General features: G+C 44.8%; 1 protein-coding gene across 3 annotated transcripts; it reads left to right on the top strand.

Annotated features, from left to right (window-relative positions):
- The first annotated feature begins 186 nt into the window (after positions 1-186).
- Positions 187-16,111, top strand: slc17a9b (solute carrier family 17 member 9b). 3 transcript variants are annotated; one of them, XM_018756742.1, is made up of 15 exons: positions 187-477; positions 694-773; positions 1,091-1,282; positions 3,137-3,334; positions 5,840-5,979; positions 6,493-6,592; positions 6,694-6,824; positions 7,681-7,777; positions 9,176-9,272; positions 9,757-9,844; positions 9,951-9,985; positions 10,447-10,562; positions 10,756-10,811; positions 12,418-12,447; positions 13,045-16,111. In XM_018756742.1, exons 3-15 carry the CDS (start codon positions 1,152-1,154, stop codon positions 13,221-13,223), a joined length of 1,398 nt encoding a protein of 465 aa, XP_018612258.1. In that variant the 5' UTR covers positions 187-477; positions 694-773; positions 1,091-1,151; the 3' UTR covers positions 13,224-16,111. The 3 variants fall into 3 exon arrangements, with proteins under 3 accessions (XP_018612258.1, XP_018612257.1, XP_018612259.1); XM_018756741.2 differs by having other exon boundaries at positions 187-773; XM_018756743.1 differs by lacking the exons at positions 187-477; positions 694-773; positions 13,045-16,111 and adding an exon at positions 12,717-12,748 and having other exon boundaries at positions 844-1,282.
- Positions 16,112-16,592: the final 481 nt, after the last annotated feature.

The raw sequence follows: 16,592 nt of genomic DNA, 5'->3' as shown, positions 1-16,592 counted from the left end.
TACACTGTTCGATACACTACTTAAAAAGGGTCACTTACCCATACATCAGAGGAGCACACACACTGTCACTTATACACTACGGGGAACCTGAGCAGCATGTCTTTGGAATGTAGGAGGAAACCCATGCAGACACAGGGAGAACACAAACTGAGCAAGGATCGAATCCACGTCCTGTCGCACCACGAGACAGCAGCGCTACTCGTTCTGCGGACGTGTCAAGTCATACACGCACGATCGGTACTGATGCAATGACACACAGGGACACAGCAGGGACATACATTACATGCGCACTACAAGCTCAGACTAGACAGGAGCGGTTACCACACGCGGACGGCCCGCTTTATATATCGCCAGCCTACAAAGAAGCGTTTATAGAGCCCATACTTAGCGTCGTACAGCGGGGATTCTCTGTGCCCAGACAATGTCGCCATTGTTTCCTCAGTCGGTTTCATAAGACAACGCGATCACACTTAAAAGGTGAAACACGCGTGGATTGCATTCCATCATCATGCCATTGTCTTTTTTTTACATTACGAGTCGGTGAATGACGTGAAGGAGAAGCGAAAAAGAAGAACATGATCATGTAAATGAGAATATGCACACGTCAGTTTCCGACATATCTCTGCAAACATCTCATCGCGTTTCACCAACACCTCTTTTTTTTTTCTTTTTTTTTACCATCCACCGGGAAAGCCATTCCACGCGTGTCCGGGACCGTGGAAAGACACCCGAGTCTGCAGAGCTTTCGGAGCTGCCTGACGCTGGTTTTGGAGGTAAGGTTTGGGTGGGTTTACTTCCTGATTGAAACCATGGTGGGCAGGAAGAGCTGCAGTGCCTGAATGAGGGGAAAAAAAAAACTGACACGTGGATCACCATCATCACCATCATCATCATAAACACTCCTAGAAGCCGGAACATAACGGGGAGCCCGCTTATTCCACCCGAGTCTCACCTGTTCGGAACCCGCTCTTCGGGGAGGGTGTACATAATTGAAAAAGAGCGATGATACTCGAGTTATTTGGTTCTATTCCGACCAAGTCACTCTTTTCGTCCCGTGGACCTCACGCGTCCTCCTGAAATTGCGCTGCAGGGCTGAAAAAGAGGAAGAAACGGGAAAAGAAGCGGGGACCAATCGGACCACCACTCGTTGAATGGCAATTTTACAAAAACATGGCAAGATCTCCAGTCCAGAGGTGGTCGATCTTAAGGATAACCCCCCTGACAGCTTCGGGGCGGTCGGGTCACAGAAGAAGTGGGCAGAATCGAGTGCGCACTGGTCGAGGTGAGTGTGAATCCCGCACCGGCCGGACGCTCATCTTCGGAAACACTCTCTCTCTCTCTCTCTCCGACCTCTGGCAAACGCAGGAGACCCCAGAGATACATTAGTGACACCACAGCAACCAGGAAACACACTTTAGGTGGCCGATCTAGAGGACTTGTGAGGAGGTAAGGACGGGGGGGCGCTGAACATCCACAACTGCCTTTTCAATCACGGGGGGAGACGAACCAGAGGCGTTTTAACGACGTGACACGTAAGCGGTAAGGAGCGAGCGGTACCCCGCGGTACATGCCATGGCCTCTCATGTCATGTGGCCTCCATGTGTATTCGCGTGGATGCGGGTTCGTATGTGGATTCACGTGCCACGTGTGCTATGTATGTGGCAGTAACAGCGCTCGTGCCACCGAGATTGCTGATTACCGAGGTGTTACTTTCATTTCTGCGCGACTCAACAAACTGCCAGTTCAACTGGGTGACGAAAGAGGAAAATACGTAACGTTGTTGCGTGCTTTTCGCCGTCAAACAAACCACTGCTTCATACCTCTTCTGCTATGTCAGTTTTAGACTTTTTTTTGCAAACAGTCTTGATCACTGTATTCCCACTCTAACTTGACGCATTAGATGGAAGTCAGCCTTATGAAGCTCAGTAATAAAAAGGGTTAGTAATACACGATGACATGTCGCGTGCGCGTGTCGCTCAGTTGTGTGTTGAAATATAAAGTAGCAGTTCGAAGCAGCTTCAGCACATGATGGGAAACTAAAAGTATGAAAAGGAGAACAGTGATCGGCTGGTCAGAAAGTTTGAAAGCACAGCTGACACGTGTGATTTTAAACAGACTGCACATACAGTTTTATATTCTATTTGTTCTAGTTCTAGTTTATTTCAGTTATTCTATTTCTTAGCCTCAGTAATAGGACTGTGATGCAGATGCATACATACAGACTCGTCACACACACATCGTCAAAAACCGCTTGGCCCAAGCAGGGTCACGGCACGCTGATGCCTAGGCCGGCAACACAGGGCGCGAGGGTGGAGGGGACGCGCCCAGGACGGGACGCCAGTCCGCCGCAAGGCACCCCAAGCGGGACTCGAACCCCAGACCCACCAGAGAGCAGGACCCGGCCACACCCGCTGCACCACCATGCCTCCACGCACAGATTCTTGAATGATGTATTTTCTCAAATGCATAGGCCTAATGCTGAATTGTTGATGCGCTGACGTTATGCATAGTTATTGCACTGGGGATGTTATGAGTGTAATATCTGATCCTCAACTATTTACTCTTTTATAAGTGGAGGCAGCAGGAGGTGTGGGGATTCGAGCTGCTCCTTATCAGTCAAAGGACCAAGGCTGGAGTCCCACCTCCTGCTGTAGTACGCTTGAGAAAGGTTCTTACTCTAGTAAAAATTACCCATGGGTAAATAATTTTCAGTAGCTCATCACTGTAAGCTGCTTTGGAGAAAAAAAAAACATCACATAAATAAAAAAAATAGATATAAATAATTGTTCAGGGAATAAATTGGATAATTATTATGTGGACAATCTCGAAAACTCCCCTCCTTGACTTTGTAATCTTTAACTGACTGTGACACAAGGGGAAAAAAAATCTTTTGGTGTTTCGGTAATAGGTGATAGGTATTAGGACAGGTTGGTTAGAGGAATTACAAACAAAACACACCTCTGATTAACACCCTAAACTGGTTAGTTTTGTACGCTGGAGGCACACTGGGACAAGAACATAGTTCAGTCTGTTTATCACAATTTATAGAGGTTCTCCTTTGTTGAGCATCTTGATTAGTTCCTGAGCACTTTTTTGAGTTTGTGAGTGATGCTGACTTGTTTGTCTGCTCTCCTAGGCCATTAGCCCGGGTGTGGACCGTGGTGCTCCTGCTGGGGACATGTTTGCTCTACTGCGCACGGGTGGCCATGCCCATCTGCGCTGTCTCCATGGCCGAGCAGTTCAAGTGGAGCAAAAAGGAGACTGGCATAGTGCTGGGAAGCTTCTTCTGGGGCTATTGTTTCACTCAGGTCGTTGGAGGATATATCAGTGACAGGTGAGGCTTAACACTAACAAAAACAACTCTGTTGCTATCGTCTCCTTCTTGTCACTTTCCATTATAAAGCCTAATCCTTATGTTTACCCCACTGTATTAGCTGCGCTAAAACTTTCCTTGTGGTTTTGCTGGTTATTATGGAGCTCAGACCTCAATGTTGTCACGATGTAAACAAATGTTTGCACATCTGTAAAATGTAGATGATGGCATAACCCTCATGACTCTATGTGTTGTATATTTAACAGTGTACACCTCATATCTGTGCCACCAAAAGCCTTTGAACTTGAGAATAGAAATCTAAGTAGGTGCCTCAGGATCCTGGTCTTTATCCAGGCGGAACTAATGATTTCACCTTCCTTCGGCTTTCTCCCTTTGTCGGCCACTGGTAACTCTTAGGAGTCCTCTTTAGAACTACTGTATGTATAGAGCAAAAAGGAAATGTCACTTAATGCGGTTTGTAGTAGAAGTTGTGTCACCAATCTGGTACTTAGAGGCTGATTTTAAGCTTTTATCAGTTTGTATTTTATTTGCACATTTCTCAGTGCTAAAAAGTTTGCTCAGAAGATTATGAGGGTAAGTTAAAAAGCCGTCATGGAGAAGACAGGAGACGGACTCGACGGACCCGACTGCAGGTGCTTTTATTCTCAAATCCATTAAGGAGCAGGCAAAGGCGTAGTCAGGGACGGGCAAGGTTCGGTCGGTGGGCAAACTTTGCGTGAGGGATTAGACACGAGACGCGGTCGAGGAAACGGAGCCAAGGGTCGAGAAGCCAGAAAACGGATTACAGGAGCACAGGGAAGGAACGGAGAGAGATCGGAGAGAGAAACAAGGAGAAGAGGTTGCGGTTTTGCTGATGCTGGAGCTGCGGTTTCTCGAAGTGAGGTTCCGTGAACGGGTGCGCCGGGGGCAGCCCCTTCATGCCCTGCCTCCCGGATTCACTGCAGGTGCGGTCGTCAGGCACGAGGTTGTGGGCGTGACAAAAGTATTTGCACCTATGTTTGAATTTTTTCAAGAATATATTCCAGATACCCTTGACTTCCCCTTGTGTTTTATTGTTCTCGCTTTTTCAGAAGTCTTGGTGAATTACCTTCTTTTATAGGTCGGGGGACAATTTTTGGTTTTTCCCCATTGTGGTTATTTAAATGTTACTGTTTTTTAAATTCCTTTCGGAAAATTTACTCCGAAGCCGGTACTGGTAACTTCCTTGTAAAAATGTGCTATATTAAATAAAATTCGATTTTTATCCCAGAAAATTAAACTTTTTGGGAATAATTTCTAAATGACCGAATATAATGCACTGCTCACCGCCACCATCTCTTCCCCTGTTTTCAGAAGATGTTTGTCAAAGTACAGTTGTGTTTATCTGTAACTGAGCTGTGAAGAAGAGGGTGTAAGGTCCAAGAAGCGGACTCGCACTCGTACACGTATTTTTCCAGATACAGGCACTATATGGAGTTTAGAGTCAATAATTTACCTGAACAGCATGGCTATGGAATGCGAAAGAAAAAAGAGCCACCTGGAAGCAGCACCTGGTTTTACGCCACGCAAACTGCACAGAGAAAGATGGGGCAAATTTGGAGCCCCGCGACTGTGCCGGCTGTGTTGTAGTCGGCTTTCAGGAAGCTTTCAAAACGTGTACTAGTTACTGAGGGGTGCGGTGGCGCAGTGGGTTGAACCACAGTCCTGCTCTCCGGTAGGTCTGGGGTTCGAGTCCCGCTTGGGGTGCCTTGCGACGGACTGGCGTCCCGTCCTGGGTGTGTCCCCTCCCCCTCCGGCCTTACGCCCTGTGTTACCGGGTAGGCTCCGGTTCCCCGTGACCCCGTAAGGGACAAGCGGTTCTGAAAATGTGTGTGTGTGTGTGTGTGTGTGTACCAGTTACTGTATATGTGACTGTGTCCTAGTAAATCAGGATATGATGTAAACAAAAAGGCTTTCGATTGTTTAACAAGTAAACTCTGAACAAGCCAGAACTACTACAGTGTTTTACTTAACATGACAGTAGCTAAAACAAATATTAATATTTAAATCTAAAACAAATATTAATATTTTAATTACTGTATAGATTGACGTGTCTGTACTTGGTAATATGTGTATAGGTTTTACATGTTTATGAAATTATTTTTTTCAAATGGGTGTTTACAGGTATGTGCGGATACAATGTACTTTTATTTTCAGTCATTTTATATCAGTTTTAAATTTAATATAGCTTGAAGTTAATAAATTATAAAAACAAAAAAGTATTTCCATTTATTGTAGCAATTTACTAGATTTTTTATAGAATGTAACCTGGTGATAACCTGTGTTTGTTAGGTGAGAAACCAGTGTATGATGTATTCTGCAAATACATTATTACACATCTTTGTGTATTTAGTTGCGTAGACGATGTAAAACAACATATAGGAATGGTATTGAACGTACATAATCAGTGGTTGTATAGTCACTGTGGAATGATGCTGTTTTGCTTGTGTGACAGTGTAATAAAGGTATTTTCTCTAACCCCTCTAGAGTGGGTGGGGAAAAAGTTCTCTTGCTGTCTGCTGCAGCTTGGGGCGCCATGACAGCCTTCACCCCCATCCTCGCTCACTTCTGCTCGCAACCCATTGTTTCCATGACACTTGCCAGGTTCCTCATGGGACTTCTGCAAGGTGAGGTTGGGCAGGGAGGGTAATGGAGGCTGGGGAAGGAGCAGGGCAATAACAAGAACAGGGAAGCATCACAAGGACAAAAGGAGAACAAACAATGAAACACAGGTGTGGGAGGGTGTACAAGGTCTGGGAGAGGAAGACAAGGAGGAAAAGTGCGAAAAAGAGAAGGAAAGAGTGCAAGGAAGGCTATTGGAGTGGTCCCTGGGGCAAAGCGTATGGCATGAGATTTAAGACGTGTAGTTTTGTTCTGCACAAATTATCAGTGTTGACTGAGGTCTGATATTTTCTCCTTTGTTCGAAATAAGTTTTTCAGAAAAATAAAATCAGGTTTTAGAAAATAAGGATTTAATAGTTTTGGGCTGTGCAAGTTCTCTTGGCAGAGAACATCTGCTGGAATATTAATAGTAAATAGAAAATGTATTATTTGTACGTCTCTTATGACAGAGTATTTTATGGCATCTTATTGAAGGCAGTGCCATGTTAAGGAGGTCAGAATCCCACTTTGCGTTGCAGGTGTCCACTACCCGTCTTTGGCCAGCCTCTGCTCCCAGAAGGTGGTCGAGAGCGAGCGGGGCTTTCTCATGAGCACGGTGGGCAGTGGCTCCTACCTGGGGTGAGTCCTCTCTCGTGTGGGGGCCTTGACGGAGTATCAGGGTTCCGTCAGCACATGCGACACTCCCACTCCCGCTGCAATTGCTTTGATGCTGCGTTCAGGACATTGGTGATCGGTGCTGCCGGATCCCTCATGTTGGACCTGTACGGCTGGGAGAGCGTCTTCTACGTCTCGGGGTTGCTGTCTGTCCTGTGGGCCTACTGTATGTGGAAGTATCTGCTCAAAGGAGAAGGTAGGTCACGCAGTATGGTCCGCAGCCCAGTTTCGAAGTTATCGCATAATCTGTTAATTGGCTTTGGGCGTTTAGCTCAAACGATACAGTGGAAATATTTACACCTAACAATGCTGTCCGGCAGGTTCTTCATAATGCGCTTCATGAGTAACTCTGTTACACCTGAAATGCCAGAAATGACTTGTATGCCAGTGACTTAACCCTGAGCTTTTCTGAGCAGCAACAATTTTCAGCATAATAAATTCTAATCTTTTCATATATAGGTACGGTATCTCAGGGGGCGCGGTGGCGCAGCGGGTTTGGCCGGGTCCTGCTCTCTGGTGGGTCAGGGGGTCGAGTCCCGCTTGGGGTGCCTTGTGACAGACTGGCGTTCCGTCCTGGGTGTGTCCCCTCCCCCTTCAGCCTTACACCCTGTGTTACCAGAATAGACTCCGGTTTGCCGCGACCCTGCTTGGGACAAGCGGTTTCAGGCAGTGTGTGTGTGTGTGTATACAGTATCTCTACTTTTGCCTGGTGGCCCAGCAGTGTGGTGTTGATGCCTCACAGAACCTCAGCTATGTGTTTAGATGATGTTTCAATCCAGCTCAGTCTATGTGGAGTTTACATGTTCTCTGAATGTTCTTGCGAGTTTCCTCCCCAGTACAAAGAAGTGTTAACAGGTGAACTGGTGACACTAGAATTCTCTCGGTGTGCATTCTTGCGCGAATGAGTGTGCGTGTGTGTTTACCCTGTCATGGACAATGGGTAGGCTCTGGATTACCGAAAATCTGAACTGGACAAACAGTTATTGAAGAAATCGGTGGCTCGATCTGCATGTTTCATAATTGCTTGATGGTCATTTTCATTTTACCTACAGGTCCAATCATCACGTTGGAGTCCTTGGGGAGTGGGGGCACCCAGTCCAAGTTGTCCAAGAGACACTGGCTGCGCTTGTTGAAACAACCAGCAGTTTGGTAAGAGGTGAAAGAGGACACCTGGGTGTCTGTTTGTTTCCGTGTGTGGGGGTAGGAGAAAAGGGCGGTTTGTGTTTGTTTTCTGATAAAGTACATGGTTTCTGGGACCGTAGTGTCCTCGGACCGTTGTCGGTGTCGCTCCACCTCAGTTATCGATGACCTATCTTTTTGGAAGATGGTGGAAAACTCGGTTCTCGGCTGCAGCAAAATTTCTTATGAAACTGGTTTCTTTACTCGTGGTTAGATATGCTGTGGAGTTCCACCTTAATCAATTTTTAATGAAGCATTGCGAAACCTTCCTCAGTACAGAGATGAGTTATCCTGGGTGACTTAAAAAACTGGGCAGCATTAAGAGGAACATTATTATTCTTAAGTCTTCGAACTGCTCTTTCGAAAAGGAACCACTGACTTGAATTCTCAAAGTATGGTTTTATAATTTCTGACACTGTTTTTGACAGCATCTCAAGGAAGGGGGCCTGACTGAAGGCGGTCAAAATGTACCTTCTCTTTTCCTATAGATGTGGAACTTGTATAATCGAGACGACAGCTATTTTTGTGTGTGAGTTCTAGATGAATGTCTTGGGGCTTCAAATACATGCACATCACATCAGCTGAAACCACTTGTCCCATTCAGGGGTCGCGGGGAGCCGGAGCCTAACCCGGCAGCACAGGGTGCAAGGCTGGGGGGAGGCACACACATCCAGGACAGGATGCCAGTCCTCCGCAAGGCACCCCAAGTGGGACTTGAACCCCAGACCTACCAGAGAGCAGGACGTGGTCAAACCCACTGCACCACCGTGCACCCCGCGTACTTCTAATACCATATTCCAATTGCTCAGAAATACATACCCTTGGTGCAGTGAGGTTGGCCCACCAGGGATTTTCCTTTTGTAAACTTAGGATCAGCATCAAACTGCTTAAAAATTGTTCCGTTTAGGATTGTACTTGAAATATGATCTTATGGCTTCAGCATCAATTACAAAATGATCCAGGTAACTTCATTACTGCAAATTTGCTAAGGAACAAGTGTAGCCTTTGAGCAGCAATAAAGACAAAATGTTATTTGCCTATATACTGATAGAAAAACTATATAATTATAGTCTGCTGATATAGGCCGCTTACTGCCAGCTATCTGGATTTTAAGAAGCTGTAGTCCTGAAAAGCATTGGAGTTTTTCATTAGTTGCTTCACTAAGAGGCTGTTGTAGTAAAATGCATTGTAATTTATTTATTTGACTGAGCTGAACAGACCCAGGAAAGGGCTGCCACTAAAGCAGCTCTGTCTTGGTTATAGTTGCAGTTGTGTCTCATTCCGTTTAAATCCACTGGTAATAAAAGTGAAAAGGTTGAGTAATATAATAAGATTATTAAATGGCATTTTGTTCTCTTGTCTTTCCAGCGCTGTGACCATTACGCACCTTTGCACCGCCAGCACTTTTTTCACCTTGTTGTCATGGTTGCCAACTTTCTTCAAAGACACTTTTCCTGATGCTAAGGTAACGTAAGTGTTTTTTTGCTGTGAAGCTAACGTCAGCTTAACGTGTCCCTGGGGCAAAGTTGGAAAAGCATAGGATGTGACTAAAAGGAGAAAAAGGAACTTCTTCACCGTTCGTCATTTGTACCTGAAATATGAAAGGCGGTGAGAGCAGATGAAGCAGGTTGTGAAAAAACAGGGCTCGCGTGCGACGAACAGACTCCCAGTGATTAGGCAGCAAATGACTAACTGGAATTGGCCACGAGAGGGTACTGTGGGCACAGAGTGTGTGTCGAGCTCTGTGGAAGCGACGCCCAGTTGAACCGGCTCCTTCCCGCATTAGTCACACACGTATCGTTCGGAAGGAATAAAACACCCTGAATCTAGATCCAGATTTTTTTTACTGGTTGCTCAGCTTTTAAAAGTGCGCTGACTGTGCTGCCTTCGACGAAAGCCGTATCATTCGATTGGTCTGTTTCGTTTGACACGGTGCGCGTCGTTCGCAGGGCTGGGTATTCAATGTGATCCCATGGTTTGTTGCCATCCCATCCTCCCTGTTCAGCGGCTGTCTGTCTGACCACCTTATTGGGCAAGGTAAAGGAATTTCCCTGGTCCTCCGTTGTTCTGGATCAATTAAAAGTCCCATTGGCTTTCTCATTTGAGCAACAGCATGTTCACGCCGTCGCTCTTTGTGTTCTAGGCTTCGACACTGCGGCTGTCAGGAAGCTAATGCAGGTGGGTGTGGGGCAAAGAGGAAGGATGTTGTGCTTGTGATTGCTGGTCTTTTTAACTCTTTACGTGTCTCTCTCACACACACACACACACACACACACACACACTGTCCAAAACCACTTTTCTCAAGCGGGGTTGCGGCGAACCGGAGCCTAACCAAGCAACACAAGGTGCAAGGCTGAAGGGGGGAGGGGACACGCCCAGGATAGGATGCCAGTCCACTGCAAGGCGCCCCAAGCAGGACTTGAACCCGAGACCCAGCCAAGCCCGCTGTGCCACCGCACCCCCTACCCCTTTGCATCTCACAAGCTAATATCCTTTGTGTCTGTATGTAAATTATGGGTCTTCGAATTCACATTGCTCAGTTTATATATGTATATCTTAAAGGAAGGCGACATGAGGTCACAGGATCCTGTTCCTCCATGTCTGTGTGACTGATCGCTCTGGTGTTTTCTTCTTTTCAGTTCTTTTCTATGGGTGTATCTAGCATCTTCACCCTATTCCTGTGTGGCACCACCACCTTCCCCACAGCCGTGGCCTTTGTGTCTGCCACCATGGGCCTCACTACTTTCAGTCACAGGTACCCGCTTCTGCACCACGCTGTGTTGGCAACACTTGTGCTATACCTTTTCCACACCCATACCACATGCTGTGGACCTGAGGTGCCTGCCATCGTAACACTCCGTTTGATTCGATACCTACGTTCATATATTTAAAACAAACTTTGTACGGTAAATTTGCTGCTTTATCTTACATACATTGTTCCTCTTTAGTGGGGTGTCGGTGAATGTTCAGGATCTGGCCCCTTCTTGTGCCGGAGCTCTTTTTGGTAAGCGGTTTGCGCCATTCTGAGTCGATGTGCTTTCCTCTTTCCGCAGCTTCCTGTTCCGTGACATTTCTGTGGGAAACTCCATTACAGGCTCATGGAAATAGGCACTTGGGGTTGTATAGTGTAGCAGGGAGTCAAGTGGTTAGAGCAGCTGCCTTTGAACTTGAAAGCCCCACATTTAAATTTGACCTCATGTTGTAGTACCCTTGAGCAAGGTACTTACCCTAAAATTACTCCAGTAAAAATTGCCCAGCTCTTTAAATGTGTAAGTAATTTTAAGCAGCTTAGCATTATAAGTCCCTTTGGAGAAAAGCTTCAGCTTAATGAATCAATGTACTGTAACCGGTTTTTATATTACCTAAATTCACACACACACACACACACATTTCCGGAACCGCTCGTCCCATACGGGGTCGCGGGGAACCGGAGCCTACCCGGCAACACAGGGCGTAAGGCCGGAGGGGGAGGGGACACACCCAGGACGGGACGCCAGTCCATCGCAAGGCACCCCAAGCGGGACTCGAACCCCAGACCCACTGAAGAGCAGGATCCGGTCCAACCCACCGCGCCACCGCGCCCCCCTACCTAAATTCAGTATGATTAAACTGGATATCGATGGTGCCTCATAGTTCCTGAGCTGCGCTTTCAAACGTTGGCTCAAATCCTACTCAGTCTGTGTGGAATGTACATTTACATTTACATTTGTTCGTTTAGCAGACGCTTTTGTCCAAAGCGACGTACATCTCAGCAAAAGTACAATTTATGCATTAAATTGTATGTTCATGTTTGGAATGTGTATGTTCTCCTTGTTTGTGTGGTGCTCTGGTTTCCTCCCACAGCCTAAAGACGTGTTTCCGTTGAATTGGTGACTCTGAATTGAACTTAATGTGTGCATGGCTATGTTATATTGTTCTCCCATAAAAACAGGTAAATTATTGTACGGTACATAGGTTTGTGTATCTAGTATTGTATATTGGCTTGGATAGAGCTGTAAGATAAATTCAGGTTAGTGTAATCTTAATGGATCCTTCATTGTGTGGACCTGTCTTGGTATGAGTAGGTTAGTGGGTGATTACCCTACTGAATGACAGAAAAGCCTTTTAAAAATGGCTTCTAACGTGTCTGTTCAACATCCATTGCTAAAGTGTTACCTCGTTACTCTGCTGCTAAGTACTATAGTGTCTGGGGTAATTACCTTGTAATTGACTTGCTGTCCTGTCAATGGGATGTCCATAATTAAGTTACTTGCCACTGAAGCTGGAGAACAGCCTTGTCTTAATCAGTCTCCAACAACTTCATGCTGTTTTTCCACTAATGTACATTTAAACTCAAAATTGCTGGACAGTTTATGGAATATCTTATAAAGTAGTTTGGATAATGAACTGAATGATATAACTGTATCAAAGTTTTATGTCGAGAATAGTTTAATGCCGCATAGCTGGACTCTGGATTCAGGCCTAAAGATGCACGTGGAGGACAGAATATTTTGGAAGCAATGTACTTATGCAGTTGCTAAGACTCAGTGTTGACTTGACAGCAGTTAATTGCAACAATAACAGTTTAATGATGACATTACATGTGCAGTGAACTTTGATCTTTTTTATAGGGGTTATGAACACATGTGGAGCTTTCACAGGTATGTAGTAAATTGTAACGCTAACTCTGCAATGAACCCTTTTCATCAAAACGATCAACACGTTACATTCAGTTCTGAATTGCATTGTCCTGTGTCCTATACAGCCATGTACCAGCACATACTGCAGGAAAATGTGTGTTGAATTTTAAGTTTTTTTAAGGTAATTGGCAAAGCGGTATTTAACATTTCACAGAGGACACATGGATTGCTTTCCAGAATATGACAGTGTGATTTACAATGGGACTGTTCACACACACTGCTTATCCCAGTGGGGTCACAGCAAACTGGAGCCTAGCCCAGCAACACAGGGTGCAAAGCTGGAGGGGGCGCACCCAGGATGGGATACCAGTCCGTCACAGGGCACCCCAAGCGGGAGTCGAACCCCAGACCCGCCAGAGAGCAGGACCCAGGCAAACCCACTGCGCCACCATGCCCCTGCACCCCTCTTACAATGGGACTGCTGCACATGTTAAAAAGACTATCTATACTGGTATTGCCTTTCCTCTGATAATGGTTCCTTTAGACAGAAGCTCGAGGCCTGACTGTGATGATGGCATGTGTCATTGTGTGACACGGTTGTGTGTGTAATCTCTGCAGGTGTCCTCATGGTGTATTTCTCGGGGTACCTGATCGAAGCTACCGGCTCTTGGGCCTCAGTGTTTGCCCTCATATCCTTGGTCAACCTGCTGGGCCTGGGCACCTTTCTGACATTTGCTGAAGCTCGCCGCGTGGACATCGAGGGTTCCAAAGCCAGGCATCACAACATTCACATCTGAGCGAGGCGACACAGTGCAGAGTGGGACAGCCCACACATGCTGTGGTTCTGACAGCCTGGATTCCCCAAAGGCCCATTCACATCCACTGCTGATCCAGGACTTGAGAGCGCCAGGGGACCTCAGTGATGCAATTCTTGTTCCTTCTGTCTGTAAAACAGAGGAAGCTGGCAGGGTCATAGTAGATCTTACATTTAACTGAAAAAAGATTTGTTTCTTTTTTTATTTATTAATTTTTTTCTGATGGTCTGCTTATTGCAGTGGGCTAAGCAGTGTGGTGCACTCCTGTCTGCAAAATTTACACGTGGACAGGTCTGACACCTCGTCAGTTATCTTGATACAAATCGTTGGATTTGTGCCTAGAAGTCAAGAAGGACGTGGAATATATTTTGTTTTTCACTTTGGTAAAGCTTGCCTTCCATCCTTGGGTTGGTTTTGATTGACCAAAACTTTGCTTTGCAAGGGTGATGATTTTTGTGTGGAGTTACAGCTGGGAGGATCAGTGTTGGGTGAAATCACTTCACCTTTGCTCTGCTTTCACTGTACAACTGACACTAAGTGGCGTCTTCTTAACAGGGTAGAGGTATAGGTTTGCTATCATTTGTCTGTTTCATAGAACTGTATGTCACTTTTCACAGTTCAGTTTTTTCCAGTGGTTACATACAGTGTATGGTTGTCATACGTTTAAAAAAGACCAAAGCCTTTATTTTTTGAATGTACGATATACTTAAACCTCTCACATTTTTTTTTTTCATACATATGATGAGAAGAGCAGTAGCCTTGTTTCCGTTGTGTCTTTCTTGACGTTTACTGTGACATTGGGCACTTGAGTCAGAATGAGGTGTCATAAGAAAGTTTTGTACAGAGCAGTCTGAAGAAGGTGAGGGTTGGGTTGTTCAAAACCACTGTTACCGCAGTGAGGCCACAGGCATAAGTGTCAAAGGCAGGAGGTGCTGTCCATAGTGGTAAAGACAGCTGTTAGTGTGGACCTCGCTGTTCAAGGCAGCTCTTCGTTGGGACACACAGGTCACTCTTTAGGGTAGAAATCTTCTTTGTCCAAGGACACGGTGGCATTGATGGGGAATTCTGTCCTCGCTGTTGAAAGTCTCGAGAGCGGAGGAAACAGGATAGTTTTACTAATTCAACACAGTAACTAAATTAATAAAAATGTCAAGGTGGCAATAAGAGAGATAAGAGATTTACCTGAATCTCACATTCAGATTTAGATTAATTTCCCGTAGAAGTGGCTAGTGTTCAAAGAAGATCCACTGGGATATTCCATATGAGGTACATTGTGGATGCCGCTCGAGACAGAATGGACAGAATAACAGTGTTATGTCAGCCTTTCCCCAGTAAGTACCCTTCAGACTGGTTTAGCACAGCCTGGAGAGAGAATGATGTAGGCTTTGCAGGACTGAACTGTAGTATGAATGTATTACGGTGTTTAGCTTTATATGCAGAGAGGAGCTTGATAGAATTAGGAATTTTCTGATGACCAAATATTTATATGTACATTGTTATTATTTTTGTCCTCAAATGCAACGTTTAATTTCCTCCAGTAATTATCAACTCAAAGTAATTATGCAAAAGTTATGGCTGGAATTAATTTGTATGGCTGATACACTTTAACCCAGTGCCACGTTAAGTTGCTTATGATCCTGTTCGCATTCTACATCGGTGTGTCTGCAGTAGATTTTGTAATATAACTGTAGTAGTCCCAGTGTTGCCTGTAAGTAACATTTCTTCCGACAATTGCTGAAATATTAATTTCAGCATGATATATTTTTTGCCCAATATATTTTTGTGCCAAGGATGGGATAATTATATACTGTAACTATGAATCACTAGTTATACTGTAACTATTAATCAGTAGTTACAGCTAGTTTTACAAAAACTGTATTGTGCTTTTGTTTGTAGCTCGTTGAAATATGTTAGATGGAAAAATAGCCTAATTTTAAAGGTACTGATGCGGGGAGTTTGTGGTCCCTGATTTAGAAAACAATGCTTCTGCAATCACAGCATGTCACAGTGTGTCTTGGAAATGCACAAGAATGTGACACAAGTTGGCATAGATTTTGTTATTGTTACAGCTCAATGTTATTGTGGTTAGATCTCAACGTCCCTTTTTTTGGTATGAGCGCTTCATTGTATTGCCCATGTCTCCTTCACTGACATCCTGGGTTCCAGCTTTGTAAAATTCCTGTCTTTGTTTTTACTTGTTTAATATCAGATGAACCATCCCAGAGGCTGAATTTATGTATTCATGTGTAAATGGGAAATGTGCAGAAATGCATACATTTCAACAACATACTAGCACAGCAGGTGTTGCAGATGATGACCTGAAAAAACTAATCATTGATGATTTAAAAAGTCAGAGTGGGGTGTTGCATTCTGACCCCCATACATAGCTAAAATTGATGGAAGATGCATAATAAAGCTCTCTTCTGGCAAATTAAACAGAAAGTTACGCGTTTGGTGAGTGGTTATGTTTTCTTCAGCGGCTCAGGTCATGAACGTTTACTGACAGTGTCTAAAGATGCCTAATTTGAGTATTTTGGGGTATAATCTTTGTTTCTTGCAAGTACAATAACGAGTCATTCATTTGTCGTCTTCCAATTATTTAAGTTTTTTTATTTTGGCAAATTATGTGTTCTGTTACTCTATTAGCACAGTGTCTTACTTTTCACCCTCATTGGTGTGAAATAGAAAGATTGTAATGAAATGGCTCCCCACCAATCAGTGCGAAGTTCCCTGAACCGTACTTAGATATTGTAAAATATGTAAAACAAGGATGATGTATGTAAAAAAACAAATGCAGCATTTTCTTTTTGCTCTGAAAAAATGTATTTGTAAGCATATTTTGTTGAACTACGAATAAAAAGTATATTTTATCAGCGTGGAAATGTGTCTCTTTTCACTCTAAAACAGCTCTCGGTGTAAAAACTGTGACTTTCTGTACGCTACAGGTGGTCCCCGACTTATGACGGGGCTGCGTCCCACAAAGTCACAAAAGTCGAAAAACATTGTAAGTCGAAATGAATTTAATAGACCTAGTACCGAACATCACAGCCTAGCATACGTGCCATGGCCATTACGGGCTTGCCGCCTTCATGCTGGGCAATTATCTTGAGTTTCTCCTAATTGCCCTCCTCTTCTTCTTCCCACCAGTAGCAGGAGACACAGAAGGGCATTTCTGTGACATTATGGATGCACAAAAAAGAACGTAAATACAGGAGGTATCTGTATAACGACTGCATGACAGACTGGGAGATGCGAATTGCTGCCGCTACCCAGCGTCGCGAGACCGTATCGCACTGCATATCGCTTGCCTGGGAAAAAAATCAAAATTCAAAATTCGAATTCGGTTTCTGC

The sequence above is a fragment of the Scleropages formosus genome, chromosome 2, assembly GCF_900964775.1.
Source record: "Scleropages formosus chromosome 2, fSclFor1.1, whole genome shotgun sequence".
NCBI lineage: Eukaryota > Metazoa > Chordata > Actinopteri > Osteoglossiformes > Osteoglossidae > Scleropages > Scleropages formosus.
Note: the sequence above shows the minus strand (reverse complement) of the source record. Positions and strands in the feature narration are given on the sequence as shown.

Coding starts and splice junctions, on each gene's coding strand:
- slc17a9b (XM_018756742.1), top strand. CDS start 1,152: ATGGCAATTTTACAAAAACATGGCAAGATCTCCAGTCCAGAGGTGGTC. Junction 3,335..5,839: donor GGAGGATATATCAGTGACAG/GTGAGGCTTAAC, acceptor TAACCCCTCTAG/AGTGGGTGGGGAAAAAGTTC. Junction 7,778..9,175: donor TTGAAACAACCAGCAGTTTG/GTAAGAGGTGAA, acceptor TTGTCTTTCCAG/CGCTGTGACCATTACGCACC.